Genomic DNA, 14,593 nt, shown 5'->3' on the forward strand with positions numbered 1-14,593 from the left:
AAGAAAGTAATGAAACTGTCAATCAATCAATCTTTATGTCCCGTTGCATCGATCCATTTTCCTTTTATGTTCGGGTTACTTGGAAAACTGAAAAAACAAACATAGTCTAAGCAATAAGGAGTTTTCTTAAAAAACTCCCAAGATGACACTTTAACTAATGGCGTCCATGTCATAATATTTATTTTTAGTACCTTTGTATTAAAATACTTAAAAGTTCTAGGTCAAGTCGTATTAAATGACAAAAAAAATCTATGCCTTTTTTCTGAAAAATTGCTCCTTCAAATTATCATTTATCTGTTCGATTATAAAATCGATTAGAATCGAGAACTGTTGCATCAAATGAACATCACTAACCACAAAATTGGACAGAAAAATGAGAACAGAAAAATGAGAAGACGCTATTCATTGCTTGTTATCATACGACGCGATCTTTACCGTGCCAAGTAAAAGCCGCAATGTATTCCGAATCATTTCGTATGATTTGGTATCCGTGTTTGTCACGATCGTTTTCCACAGATATTCTTTATTTGATTTTAAAATAAATAGTGCATATTCTGATTAGAAAATTACTTACCGGTGGAAGGAAACATCTCTGCTAACTCGGCCACTCACAGCTGTGGAGTTTCTACAGTTTATAACGGCGTAATTCGGCATTTTACTTTATTCAGCTTCACGTCTTTCCTTGGCGAACTGCAAGCGCGGACTGAGTGTAGGCCAGCGTCAAGTAAGTTTCATAATCGTAGTTTGGACACGGGAAGTACATACACTCGCTTAGTCTATCTTGATATATGTCCGTGCGGGATACGCATAAATAAGATTACGGGATAAAAATATATTGTACAGTTCAAGTACCTTATTTTTTGTATTTGTGCTTTCATTGTTTATTGTAGCGCTATAAAATGATAATAAGTTTAGTAAATTAGTAACAGTAGGTTGTATGCAACGGTTGTAGGATTTGTTTGTGTATGTAAATGGAGCATTTTAAGCTAATTTATTTCATGCATGATTCAAAACGAATGTTTACAATCTTATCAACTAGGTATAGTTTATCGGAACCATAATTACCTTAATTGAAAATATAGAAATACAAAAAACCCATAAAAAATATAATCGTATGTAGCAGAAATGGATAGGTTATGATATCATCGGGTAATGAACGCAACGTGCCCGCATGAAAATCGTGATCACGGTGGAAAATTGACTTGCACCTCAATTATGGAATACGCAGCCTACGGTCAAGGTTTGAGCCTGTGCCTTACTGCATGGTTCATGCGTTTAATTACTATTGAAGGACAACAGAAAATAGTTGAAGATCGATATGTAATTGCAAAGGAAGTTGAAGATTATGTGTATTAATTGTTTTTAATCGTGGGAATTAAATAAAAAAGTGATGATTGTGAGAGATATATCATATATGAGTAAATTCTTGATGATGTTGTTTAACATATTACCTATTTAGAAATTAAAATATATGGTGTCTTATAACGAATGAATTTTACACAACTGATTCGTATTGAGTTAGTGATAGAGAATAGTATCTTACAGTTTGAGATGTTTATTTTTTTGCCCGAGCCTTGTTCTGAAAATGCTAATCACTTTCGTTTTTTATCACTTTCTTCAAAGAGTAGGTAGTAAGAACCTAATCGTATAAAAATGAATGTAGGTATACTAAGCATAACTCCTAAGTATACTTTGAGTGATAGAAAGGCTGGAGTAAAAGCCACAAATTGAAAAGATTCTATACTTAAAAATAATTGTTATCAAAACTCAAAAATAATTAATAAATACGCATGATTCGTGAAAAAATAAAACAATGTTAACAATAATTGATATTGCGATAGCCTTGACCGTGAACGAGATTACTCAATGACCATTGTATGTACACACGAGGAATTTTATTTTAATTTGTTAGCTATTATCAATGATTAAGCTTACGTTAAGCGTAAATAATTTATTTATATCCTGGTGGGAGTTATTTTATAGTTAGCGGTAGTTAAGTTACAAAAAAAAAATGTATCGAGTGTATAAAATAAAGATGGTAGGTGTGTTGGTAGAGAAAGGACTGAGTGGCGATTAAAAATTAATATAAAATTAAAAACCTTAAAAACAAAATAATAATAATAATTTACCTTTAAATTATTAAAAACCTTATCATAATTAAACTTGTAATATATATTTTTCCGGCGATTCAATTTACAAATTAACTTCTCTTAGATGTGCGATTAATTAGAATATATTCAAATTGTTTTAGTTTAAGTAATAAGTATGTAGTTCGGGTCGGAATATCCTTTATTTGTTTTAATTAACATGATGATGGGATAGGCACGTTCAATATGGCCACTGACGTTTATAAAAGTACTGTTATTATTGTGACGGATTTATCTTCTATTGGAACTCGAAACAATTTTGCATTTCACGTTTAACTTCCGTTATTTACATTGACACGTATTATTTTATTGGATTAGCTTTTTAACTGATTTCATGATTTTCCAATTCGTTGGTTTCTTTATGTGTATATGAAAATAAGAGACTTGGTCCCGTAGGCCATATAGTCTGTAGGCTAACATAGTACCTTTACATATACTTGCCCGCAAAAGGCAAATCATCGGTGAAACAGCTATGTAAAATGCGTATGGTATCTCTCTATACTATAGAGTCTACAGGGACTTCATTTGGTTTCTATGATCGTTTAAATTGTGAATCCTAAGTTAATGATCCGTTGTTTTTTTATATAATATCATTTACAAATATAAAATACTAATTTTTACCTCGATCGGTTTTCTATAAGTTTTTTGCGAGCATAGCATTCGCAGGAATATAATGAACTCAATATATCGATTTACAATAAGTAGCTCCCGTAATTGACTGCTAGATATCTCTATCCGGTCTCATGAGGAATGCAGCTCTGACCACAACAGCTATTAAGGGAATCTTCGGAGCCAGTTCAGCCGGTGCAACCCTTCAACAGGTCCCAATAAATATGTCGGTGGCGCATCTTATGCAATTTTACTCTCGTTACAAGAAAAGTAAAAGGATCGAAGTACCTACGCATAATTGGGTACATGATTTATGGTCGCGATAAATTTTCTCGAGGTCTATAGGCATAATGTATTAAAAAATATAATGGATTATGAAGAATGAGACATTATAATTATGTTTTCTTGTGGTATTGTTAGGAATATAAACGATGAAATCCCGATTTTTATGTGCATTTTGAATTTAAGAAATTGCATTATTATACAGGGTGTCCCACTTTCGGTATACTAAGCGCAAAGGGACTTGTAGTTTTGCATACGCTGAGTACGTAAAAAATAATTATAAAATTCCAGACGCATTTTTTTTTTAAATAGAGGAATTCTTAAAATTCCATGTGTACACCCCCAACAAGCAAACCGCGCAACTTTGCCACCCACATGTGAGCTATCGTTTAAGATTATGTTTTCATAGACAAAATACTCACATTAGCGAAGCGGTATATGCCGGCTGCGCGAAGCCAGAGACGAATACATGGATTTTAAGGAAAAATTTAGCAAAAAATTTTTCGCGTAATTTTGTTATTTAAGTATTTTTTATGTGATCAGTGTATGCAAAACTACAAGTCCCTTCGCGCTTAGTATACCGAAAGCGTGACACCCTGTATATGAAATATTCTTTGTAAAATTTTCTTCGGTGTTCATAATTACGATGGGACTGTATTATGACACAAATTATAAATTGTTTAGTGTTATTATTACATCGTACTATTCATGGTATGCACCGTGCATAAAAATACTCTATTTACAAAGCAGTGGCGTAAAATTAAATGTGTAATAGTCGACTTTATACGATGTCATCATGTGCTACGTTTTTTATACTTATGACAAGTACCGTACAATAACTTTATCTCTCTTTACAATATCGTTGCATTTTTATTAGTTATTGCAAACCTGCATCTTATGTTATTTTATTAATAAGTATCACGGTTTTCTTTTTTCTTTATGAATACTTTTTTTATTTCGGACTATGGATTTTACCATTGAACTGATAATAATTTAGGTCAATTTTATGAAACATATTCACATCTGTATTATGTAGATAAATAGTTAAATCTCTATGAATAACAAGTACTTTACAACGTACCATAACTTGGTACCACATATAGTTATACTTATAACATTGAATTATTTTTTATCAGATGCTCAAATTATGATTCAATAACTTAGCCCAATCTAAACCCAATCGATACAGTTTAATCTTCTAATTGAAAATTTTGTTCCATTGTCTGGTTATGTATGTTTGGATCGGCATTTTTTAATAATGATGCCATTACAAGATAACTTACAAAAGCAAAAACATCGCGCGGCTTCTAAAAGTATTTTCTTTGATGTGGTTCAAAAGCATGTTACATTATCTGTGGCGAGAACTATTATACAGTCATTATATAAAACCTACGGGTATGTTGGGGGTTAAAAATAAAGCAAGCGAAAGATAATTTCATAAAAAAGTTGTTCTTACGAGTACGGAGTAGCGATATTATAAACAGTGGGATTGAATTTTGAAACCTCTTTATGTATATTATGTATTCGCTTTAAAACTGCCCGTATTAAATATATTATCAATATTTTGCTGTTTAGATAAAAGATAAGATAAGCCTTATCTAAAGAATACTGCTTTATTTATAGGATACTGCTTTTTTTGTTGGAAATTTTTAGTTTAATTTATGCATAATTCATAATTTATGGGTAACATTACCATAATTGATAATATGTATATACTGTCATAGATAATTTAATACTATACTAATATTATTATGAAGAACTTAACATCAAAGCTGGCTAATAATTCAGAAGCCAACCATAAAGCATCATAAAGCGTAAAGCTGTCGTTCCATTTTATTAGCTCTCGATAATTAAAAATGGATGCATATCTCTTATATCAGTTGTAACATAATAACTTCTTGAAATTCGCAACATCCGGAGTACAAGCAAATTCCACCAATGTTTTTGTTCAGTCCTATTTTATAACCCTACGCAATTAGTTTCACACACAGGTCGGGCGCTCTATAAAAAGGCAGTGTGTCATCTAGACGCAAAAAAACAAACATCTCTTCACATCTTGCTCTTCTTGCTTTTTGCGGGATCAACCCGTAATTATTATTCGTGGCAATGAACTAGCGGGGTATGCGTCGATATATTCTGTTCGAAGGCTGCTTGGTTGTTTACATGTGACCTTTAAACATAGTACTCGCTCGAGGATGCTGTGCATGATCTACTGGAATCGTTAAATCTACACGGGGATTTTCACCTGCCTATAATTTAAATGCAATGTAAAAAGAAGAAAAAAGACAAGTTGCACGAGAGATTAACTAAAGATGTTATTTTAAATTTATGTTGAATAATTAATAACATAAGAGTTCAATATTCCTTCATAAGTCTTGCGTAATTACATAAATAAATTGAATATTTTCTGCCTACTCCAAGAGGGGAGCGCGCTCGTATTTTAGAAAGAGCCTTTGAATTAATTTAAACTCACACGTAAATATTTTATGTTTATTACAATTCATATATATTGAGCCTTTGTAGATTTATTTAGTTTGCAGAATTTAATTGTTTTATTGGTTTGTGTGGTGGTTTATTTCAATACGACTGTATCTTTCTTATTGTGATTGAAATAAGATAATTGTTTTATTTTTGTGGCAAAATAAACTAAAATAAAAATATTTTCTTTGCAGTTGCTGCTATAATGAAGAGATAATAAAAATTCAACACATTGCATTAATACATCTTATATCCTGTTACTGTATTACTGAGTACTAATATGTATTTTGTTAAACTGCCATTCATTCTACTCCTATTATATTTTAGTTATGTCATAACAGAAGAATACGGTAAGTTAACTTCATATTTATTGTTTTTGCAATGAAAAATAATTGAATTAAACCTATTGTATAACGTGCTTTAAACATTTCAGATACAACTACGGAGAAACATCGAAAGGAACGTGTAAATGGTCGGATAGTTAAACTATATTCAGATACTAAGCCGGAATCGGTTACATGTCACAAAGAAGGATTTCAAGCCGATTTTAACGACTGTTCTGTCTTTTATCGTTGCCTAAAAGGACATAATGAAAAGTATACAGTATTTAGGGTAAGAGCATAAATAACATGTTAGAAAATTATACGCATATATAAATAAGTACTAAATATCTGTTAAATCTACGTTATTTCATATTTGTTTTTAAATTTCAGTTTCAATGCGCTCCGGGCACAATTTACGACCCTGAAAAAGAATTGTGTAACTACCCCCACAGCACGAGACGCGCCGATTGTAGTGCTTCATTATTAAACAACGAAGAAAAGCATGAGAACGAAATAGAAAATATCCTGCAAGAATTACCCCAACCAATAAAAACTACTAACATTACATTAAACTTCATAGATTCCAATAATCCATCACCATTTGAATACAATAATGAATTGCCCGAAAATCAACACAATATATCACAGTACCCACCGGTATTTTCTGATATGAATTATGATGCAACCCCACCCCATGCGCTAGTATCACAAAATGACAAAGTTACACATTCAACAAATATTCCACATCAGATGAAACAAGAAGGGGAGCCTTGTATTTCACATGGTTTTATGGGAGACACAAATAATTGCAAAAAGTTCTACAGATGTGTAAGTAATTTACGAGGAGGATTCATCAGATACGAATTTCTTTGTAGCGATGCCACTATATGGGATGATAGTATACAGGGATGTAATCATGCTTGGTTAGCTCGAAACACGCGCTGTGGACGTGTCAGTAAATATACAGAAAATACGGACACATTTGGCGATAAAAAAACAACGGAGAAAGGACCTAGTAATGTATATTATGAACATCCACCTCAAAATAATCAAGGATATGTCAATCAAATGGAGTCTGAAAAACAAAATGATATTTTACATAATCAGACACCAGCGTATGGAGAAATACCAACAAGTGCCAGTGAAATATCTCAATCCACTTCGACTCAAAGAACAACATCGGGCTATATACCAGTACAAATTAATTATGGGGATAAAATATTGCAACATGATGACCCTCCTCCTCATACTTCATTTAGTGAAAATGAATATAACAAAGATAAAAATAATGCGGACGACGTTGAAAACAACTTAATTATTGGCCAAATGAAGAATGGACAATGTTACAAAAATGGTTTCTTTGGATATAGCGATGATTGTAGTAAATTTTATAGGTGTGTTGAAAACTCACAAAGATCTTTTACTAAGTACGAGTTTTCTTGTAGTGAAGGTACAGTTTGGGATGATACTATAAAAGCTTGTAATTTCGCATGGGCTGTTAAAGAGTGCGGAACTAAAAAGTTTACTGAAAATAAAATGACCACATCAACCCAATTTCATGATTACAATACATTAACTACCCCAGTACATATAAGTGATATGAATGTTGGATATGGATTAGTTAATGAACAATCTTCGACTACATTTGTTGATAAATCAAAAATTACACCGGACTCATTAAGCACAACAACATCGAATGCCATTCCAGATGAAGCATTTTATGATTATGGAGGATATCAACAAAATGAAAACTCAGTTTCAACAGAGAATACAAATAAAATAGTAAATACACAGATACAGACTGAACGTAACAAATGTACAAAATCTGGTTTCATTGGCGATAGTATAGATTGTAATAAATTTTATCGATGCGTTGACAGTGGTAGAGGAACGTTTATCCAATATGAATTCACTTGTGGTCAAGGAACAGTCTGGGATTCACGAATAGAATCATGCAATCATGCATGGGCTGTTGAAAAATGCGGCCAGAAAAGTGAAATAAATAATGACATCCGTGAAACTACCGTAACTTCGAGACCTACTACTATTAACGCATTTAACACACAAGGCTCCTTCGAAACTTCTAGTTTCAGTAAACCAACTACAAGTAGTGCTACGACAGTATTTCAATTCAATCAGACCAATAATATCTATATTTCTCCTACATCACAGCCGAATATGTTTACTGATTCATCCCATATAGCTGATGCAATGTCAACTGTCCAAGGTGATGAATGTTTGAGAGAAGGATTTTATCCGAATGCTGTAGATTGTAAAAAGTTTCATCGTTGTGTAAGCGATGGCAATGGTGGCTACGTTAAATATGAATTTTCGTGTGGTGAAGGAACTGCTTGGGATGTTACGATTAATTCTTGTAATCACATAGAAAATGTTAAAACTTGCAACGACAAACAAGAAAATGAAATATACGAAGAATCCAATCCAAAACCAACAAGTACAACGACTACAACTGCATTAGATATTGAACCGAGTAGTACACAATCAACAAATAATATTCAAACGACTAATACACAGTCAATAAATGTCATTCAAACGACTACTACACAGTCGATAAATACCATTCAACCGAGTCCTGAAAATACATGTACAGAGACAGGCTACTTTGGTGATTCTAATGACTGTAACAAATTTTATCGATGTGTAAATGATGGAAAAGATGGACTTATCAAGTACGAATACACTTGTGGAGAAGGAACTATATGGGACCAAGATATTACAGCCTGCAATCATCCGCGAGACGTTAAAAGACCATCTTGTGTATCGGATAATATTAACAGCTCTACAGTATCAACTTTAGATTCATCGCCATCTACGTCCACCGTTAAAACACAAATTATAACAGAACATAGTTCTAATAATATAAGTCCGTCTAATAATGTAGATAAAGAAGCAGAACCAGCTGTTGAACAAACCACAAAGATCGCCACAACTAGTTTGAAACCAGTCGGGGATGGTACAAGTCAAAGTTGTGTGGAAGAGGGATTTTATGGAGACACTAATGACTGTAAACAGTTTTATCGGTGTGTTTATAATGGAAAAGATGGATTTACAAAATATGATTTCACTTGCGGTGACGGTACAATATGGGATCAAGATATATTAGCGTGTAATTATCCAACAGATGTAGAACATCCTTCTTGTGAAATGGAAAGCACTTCGACCACAAAAAAGACACCTGTCGACGTTTCATCATCAACATATTCTACTACTGAAGAATCAAGTACTGTGATGGCTGTATCACACAGTTCATCGACACAGTCATCAACTGTAGAAGGTAGCACTATGAGTACAGTCAATAGCATTACTGAAAATGTATCCACTCAACAAATGGCAGAACACACAACAATGAATTCAGATACTATTAAAACATCAACAGCGCATCCGAATGTAAATAATGATGACTCTTGTAATAATGAAGGATTTTTCGGAAATTCTGGTGACTGCAAGAAATTTTATCGATGTGTCTACAATGGCAAAGACGGTTTTACTAAATATGATTTTACCTGTGGTGAAGGAACGATATGGGATCAAGAAATAACAGCTTGCAATCATCCAGAAGATGTAAAAAATCCTTCTTGCTCTTTAGAAAGTACTGACAGTTTATCAACCACGAGTAAAGATTTTACTTCGTCGACATATAGCACAACAACTATAAGTACGAGACCCTCGTCTAGTACTTCCATTACAACAAATGGTCCAGGAGATGATAACATAAACAAAGATGATAATATGAATAATACTACAACTGAACAGCAAGAAAAAGGAAACTTTACTTGCAGCGAAGCTGGTTTTTATCCAAATCCAAACGACTGCAAAAAGTTTTATAGGTGCGTCGATTGGAATAATGATGGTTCTAGTTTTTCTATCTTTCATTTTGAATGTGGTGAAGGTACGTTATGGGATCCCACTTTGAACACTTGCAACTATGAGGATTCTGTTTATGCAACTAGGAATTGCAGTGGTTCCCAAACGACAGGTAACGCAGAAAGTACATCAACAGAATCAACAACATCTGATAGTACCTTAACAAGTACAGAAGAACCAAAAACAACAACACAGCAAATGACGACCAGTATGCAAAGCACAACACCGTCAATCACAAGTACAGAAAGTACTACGACACAACAATCTTCTACTACGGACAGTACTACGACAACCAGCCAACAAACAACATCTGCAGAAAACACGACAACGCAATCTACCATTACAACAACTGATCAATCGACGTCTTCAACCGCGACTTCACCAGATACAACAACACAGTCCACTAGTTCGACTACTGAACAATCAACTTCTTCAACTGCTTCGTCACAGGATACAACAACAACACAATCTACCATTTCAACAACCGATAAAACAACTTCTTCCTCACAAGATACAACTACGACAGAACGTTCTACCACCGCTACTGATCAAACTACACAAACAGAAAAAGCAACTGAAGAATCTTCAACAAGTGAATCAACAACTCAGACTTCTACTACAGAGCAACAATCTACATCTACAACGGATACTTCAACAACAGAAAATGATAAAACAACCACGGAATCATCGAAACCAACAGAAAGTAACTCAACTAACAATAAATGTCCTGATATGGATGATGATCAGCATGCTTATGTATGTCCTACATCATTTAGAAGGCATCCAAAATATTGCAATATATTCTATCAATGTACTGAAGAAGATGACAGTCATGATTTGAAGATAGCATTATTCCATTGTCCTAATGGCACAATTTATGATGAAAGTAAAACGCAATGCCTTAATGAAAGCAAATCCGAAAAGAAATGTGAAGGTACCATGTCACGAACTCATCGAATAAAAAGATTAAGTGGTGACCATATTGAGCCGGTAAGGGGTATCTTTTGTCTATTGCTAAACGTTAATCCAGGCTCAGCCCAGGTTGAGCTACTAACACATCTGAAGATTATTTTCTTGTTATTGAGCCAAATTTCATCAAAATCCGTTGAGTTGTTTTAGCGTGATTGAGTAACGAATATCCGTTCAAACTTTCAAGCTTTGGCATTTGTATTATTTGTATAGATTATGGTTATGTTAAATATTAACATTATGTGATAATATAAAATACAAATTAAGGTATTACCCAACAATATAAACGAATAGAGATATTAAATTATGTATTTTAACGATTTAAAACCGTTTCTGAAGGAAAACTCTTAGGGAAAACTAGTTGAATGAATAATTATTGTTTAAGTTTCAGTTTTACTAATTTTATTTCCGTTTTTTTGTGTTGCTCTTTATATTTTATATGTAATAATTCAATTTATTTTTACAGATGATGGCTACTACAAAAAGTTACGCATGTCCAGGAACAGGATATTTTCCGTTTGAAGCCAATCAGGAGTGTTCTCCGGCATTCCTTAAATGTCAAAGTTCAAGAACCAATAAATATAAGGGTCTAGTTTTTAAATGCCCAAAGGATTACATTTTCTGGACAGTCAGTAAAAGATGTGAAAGAATGACAAGAGTGAGGGATTGTAACAGAAGCGTTTATCCATGGAATAACAGACATGATATACCTACGGAAATTCGAAATGTTGCACCTTGAAAATATACAAAGAATAAATAGTTACTTAATTTGATACTTAATAGGTTGTTTGAGATGGAAACGTTAGAATAAGCACTGATTTAATTAATGGCATACGTACATTTTATTTGCCAGTGAAATAGTACATGAATCTAGTCTTCATTAACAATAGAAAAATAAGAATGTGACTCTGTCATTTTAATTAATTACATTACTTGTGATCAAGATTGTGTTACTTTTGAATACATACATTATTTTGATCACGATTGGATTAGCACTTAGAATGTACAAGTATAAATGAAAATAAATGTGGTGAAAACATTATTATTGTATTTATTTCATTGGCTATACACCAATATTATAAACAGAACCCCTTATTATTACGATAGATATGTAGATAAGCAACGAAGCATAGGTATCGATTAAGAAAAAAATGGCAGATGGAAAAGAACAATTAATTTTATTACTAATTATATTATAATAAATACATATCACAAATAACAACTATAATAATATAACATTAACGCCTTTACAAGATGTCCAGGTTCCTTTACAAAAGATTGACAATTCGGCAATGATAAAATCGGTAACCGTTTCATCTTTTACGTGATGTATGGCATTATTAAATATTGTTCCTAGAAATGCGTGACAAGGGGTTTTTGTAGCAACTATATTTCCCTTTAAGTCTAAGTTCAAATCCAGAAACTGATCTGTATCTGACGAAATTAAATTATTCATTTCCCGAGACACAGGTTTCAAAGGAAGAGCATAATTATTGATAACATATTCGTCGTTCTTATGTGGCAAACTTTCATCACTAACCTTTGTCATAATAATATTCTCACTTAGAGGATCGTTACTCGCAGAATTATAGGCGTTTGTAGAGGGTGAAAATAAATATTTTAAAAACATAGGGAAAAGCTTTTTATCTGTTGTCTCATTCTTATTAGAAAATTTATTCCTTTTTTCATAAATATTATTTGATGTAGCATTGAAATTTGGAGCATTTAGTTTTACAGAATCGCTGAAATCATTTTTACCTGTTAATTGTTTATGTAAAATATGTTTCTTTCTGACATTTTTTAATGAACCACTATTAGTTTCTATTACATTAGTTAAAGATTCAATCTGAGAAGCATTTTTGGTTACTTTAGAGGGAATATTTTTAGTTTCTTCTTCAGCTAAACTTATAAGCTTATCGTTAGAATCGTCAAATGCTGAATTATTATTTTCTAACTCGTTAATAATATCACGAATGTTATTAACTCTTTTCTTAATTTTCACTGTTGGTGTCAGTTCCTTATAAAATTCCTTTTTAACTGTTTTTGAGTTTTCAATGTTTTTCAGTATGTTTTTAATTTCATCCATATAATCGGGATGCGGTGATTTAGGGGTAAATAACAAAGGGTTGATAGATATGCCACCTTTATTCCATATTGATATGCATCTTATCAGGAAACTCATGAATTTCTGTGGTAAATGTCTCCAATACTTTTTTAACGGTGACCCATTCATAAATGACGTCAGAGATTTTCGTTGTATGAAAATATTGTCACGAGTTGCTATTTTATAATCTTTAGTCTTTTCCTTTAGAAGTGATCTCAGTGCAATTTCATTTTTCTGAAAATCGTTCACATTGTCGTCTACGTTGTCTAACGTATCATTGAAGAGTATAACAAAATTGTATTTAAATGTAGGATAGTTTTTCGCTACAATTTCAATATATGGCATATAGTCATTTAGATCCATAGTATGATTATCGTTAATAACATGCATGTAAATAGTCTTATAAGAAGCGGAGTACTCAATAGCCTTACTATCTAATTTTAAAGGTGGTTGCATTTTAATCAGTCTTGATTGAGGAGGCATTTTAGCGAGTGCCAGAACGCTGTTATAAATTATAAAAACTGTCAGTGCAATCATTGTTAATCCCATCCACCAGTATGTAAGAAGTGATGATATATGATCTAAAATAAAAAATCAATTCATTAGAATATATTAATTATAAGGCATACAGGTTTGTTATGAGGACTGTTATAAATTTTCACAGCTATTGGTTTTGGTGCCTACAATTATATTTAGAACATGATTGATTCCTATGTTGCTGCTATGCATAATTGACCAGGACCAAATGACATGAGTCTGCTAAAACCACATTCTTTTCTAAATAACGAGACTATAATATAGGTAATTATACCGTGAAAGATTTTCATCAGGTTAGAGAATTTCTACATTGTTATTGCTAGCCTCCTCAGGTCAGTTTATTTGCGTAACAGGATACAATCGATCAATGTTGTATTTTAAGCTAACGATGGCAAAATTTGTTAAATATTGAAACCGTTGTCAATTCGACAAACCACTGCCTTCACTATACATGAAGCCATAGAAAAAATATTCCCAGACTACCAATAACTTGCTTGGTATAACATAGGGATGTATGAACATATAAATACGCAAAAGGTGTCATTTTTTAATCCCACCTGGCCAACGCTTGATAATCTCTGCTGCGCCTTTGACGTGATATTTCGCTCTTCCGTTGCCCGAAGATATTGCTCGTCGCTTATATATTTGGTTGCTGGCGTGAATCTGATATTCGTCGTCAGACAAATCATCGCAGAGCAGTGGAAGATGTTCTTTTTTCGGGTCATTCATAACTAGCCATTTGGATACTGTAAAGAAAAAAAATCGTATCTATAATTTGTGATAGGTTTTCTATCTTGTAGTATATGAAAGAAAAAGTTGAATAAAACTGGCAAGGAATATATTTCTAAAAATAAATATTTAAAATTTAGGTACATAGGTAGGTACTTTCTCGTTTAGGCCTTAGGGTATTGATAAACATATTTTAATTTTTTATAAATATCACATGCTTACCACACATGAACGTAGATAAAAAAATGTAATACCACTTTATTTATTTTTATATTTTTCTAAACAAGGCTCGATCTCTTTCAACTATTACCTACTATAACTCATCTACTCATATTTTACGAAATTTTGAAACGTATCATTAGTAGTAGGTATAATGGGCGGCCTCCAATTACATTATATTTTATCTTTAAAACGTAAAAAATATATATTCTACCTACCCAATGTATATAATATACTAGAGGTCCGCCCCGGCTTCGCACGTGGTACATATTTCGCAATAAAAGGTAGCCTATGTCCTTTCTCGGGTATCA

At 32.7% G+C, this 14,593-nt stretch overlaps 2 protein-coding genes across 2 annotated transcripts; one reads left to right on the forward strand and one right to left on the reverse strand.

Moving 5' to 3' along the window:
* The first annotated feature begins 5,714 nt into the window (after positions 1 to 5,714).
* Positions 5,715 to 11,719, forward strand: LOC149906543 (uncharacterized). The gene is made up of 4 exons (XM_090104850.1): positions 5,715 to 5,866; positions 5,950 to 6,128; positions 6,230 to 10,714; positions 11,160 to 11,719. Exons 1-4 carry the CDS (start codon positions 5,797 to 5,799, stop codon positions 11,430 to 11,432), a joined length of 5,007 nt encoding a protein of 1,668 aa, XP_089960976.1. The 5' UTR covers positions 5,715 to 5,796; the 3' UTR covers positions 11,433 to 11,719.
* Positions 11,720 to 11,915: 196 nt separating this feature from the next.
* LOC149906544 (uncharacterized) lies at positions 11,916 to 14,076 on the reverse strand. Its single transcript, XM_090104947.1, has 2 exons — positions 13,892 to 14,076; positions 11,916 to 13,378 (listed from the first exon to the last, which is right to left on the reverse strand). Exons 1-2 carry the CDS (start codon positions 14,061 to 14,063, stop codon positions 11,916 to 11,918), a joined length of 1,635 nt encoding a protein of 544 aa, XP_089961073.1. The 5' UTR covers positions 14,064 to 14,076.
* Positions 14,077 to 14,593: the final 517 nt, after the last annotated feature.

Source organism: Colias eurytheme, chromosome 8 (genome assembly GCF_061535395.1).
Source record: "Colias eurytheme isolate Ceu_HAF_F1 chromosome 8, ilColEury1 Martin Lab GWU primary, whole genome shotgun sequence".
NCBI lineage: Eukaryota > Metazoa > Arthropoda > Insecta > Lepidoptera > Pieridae > Colias > Colias eurytheme.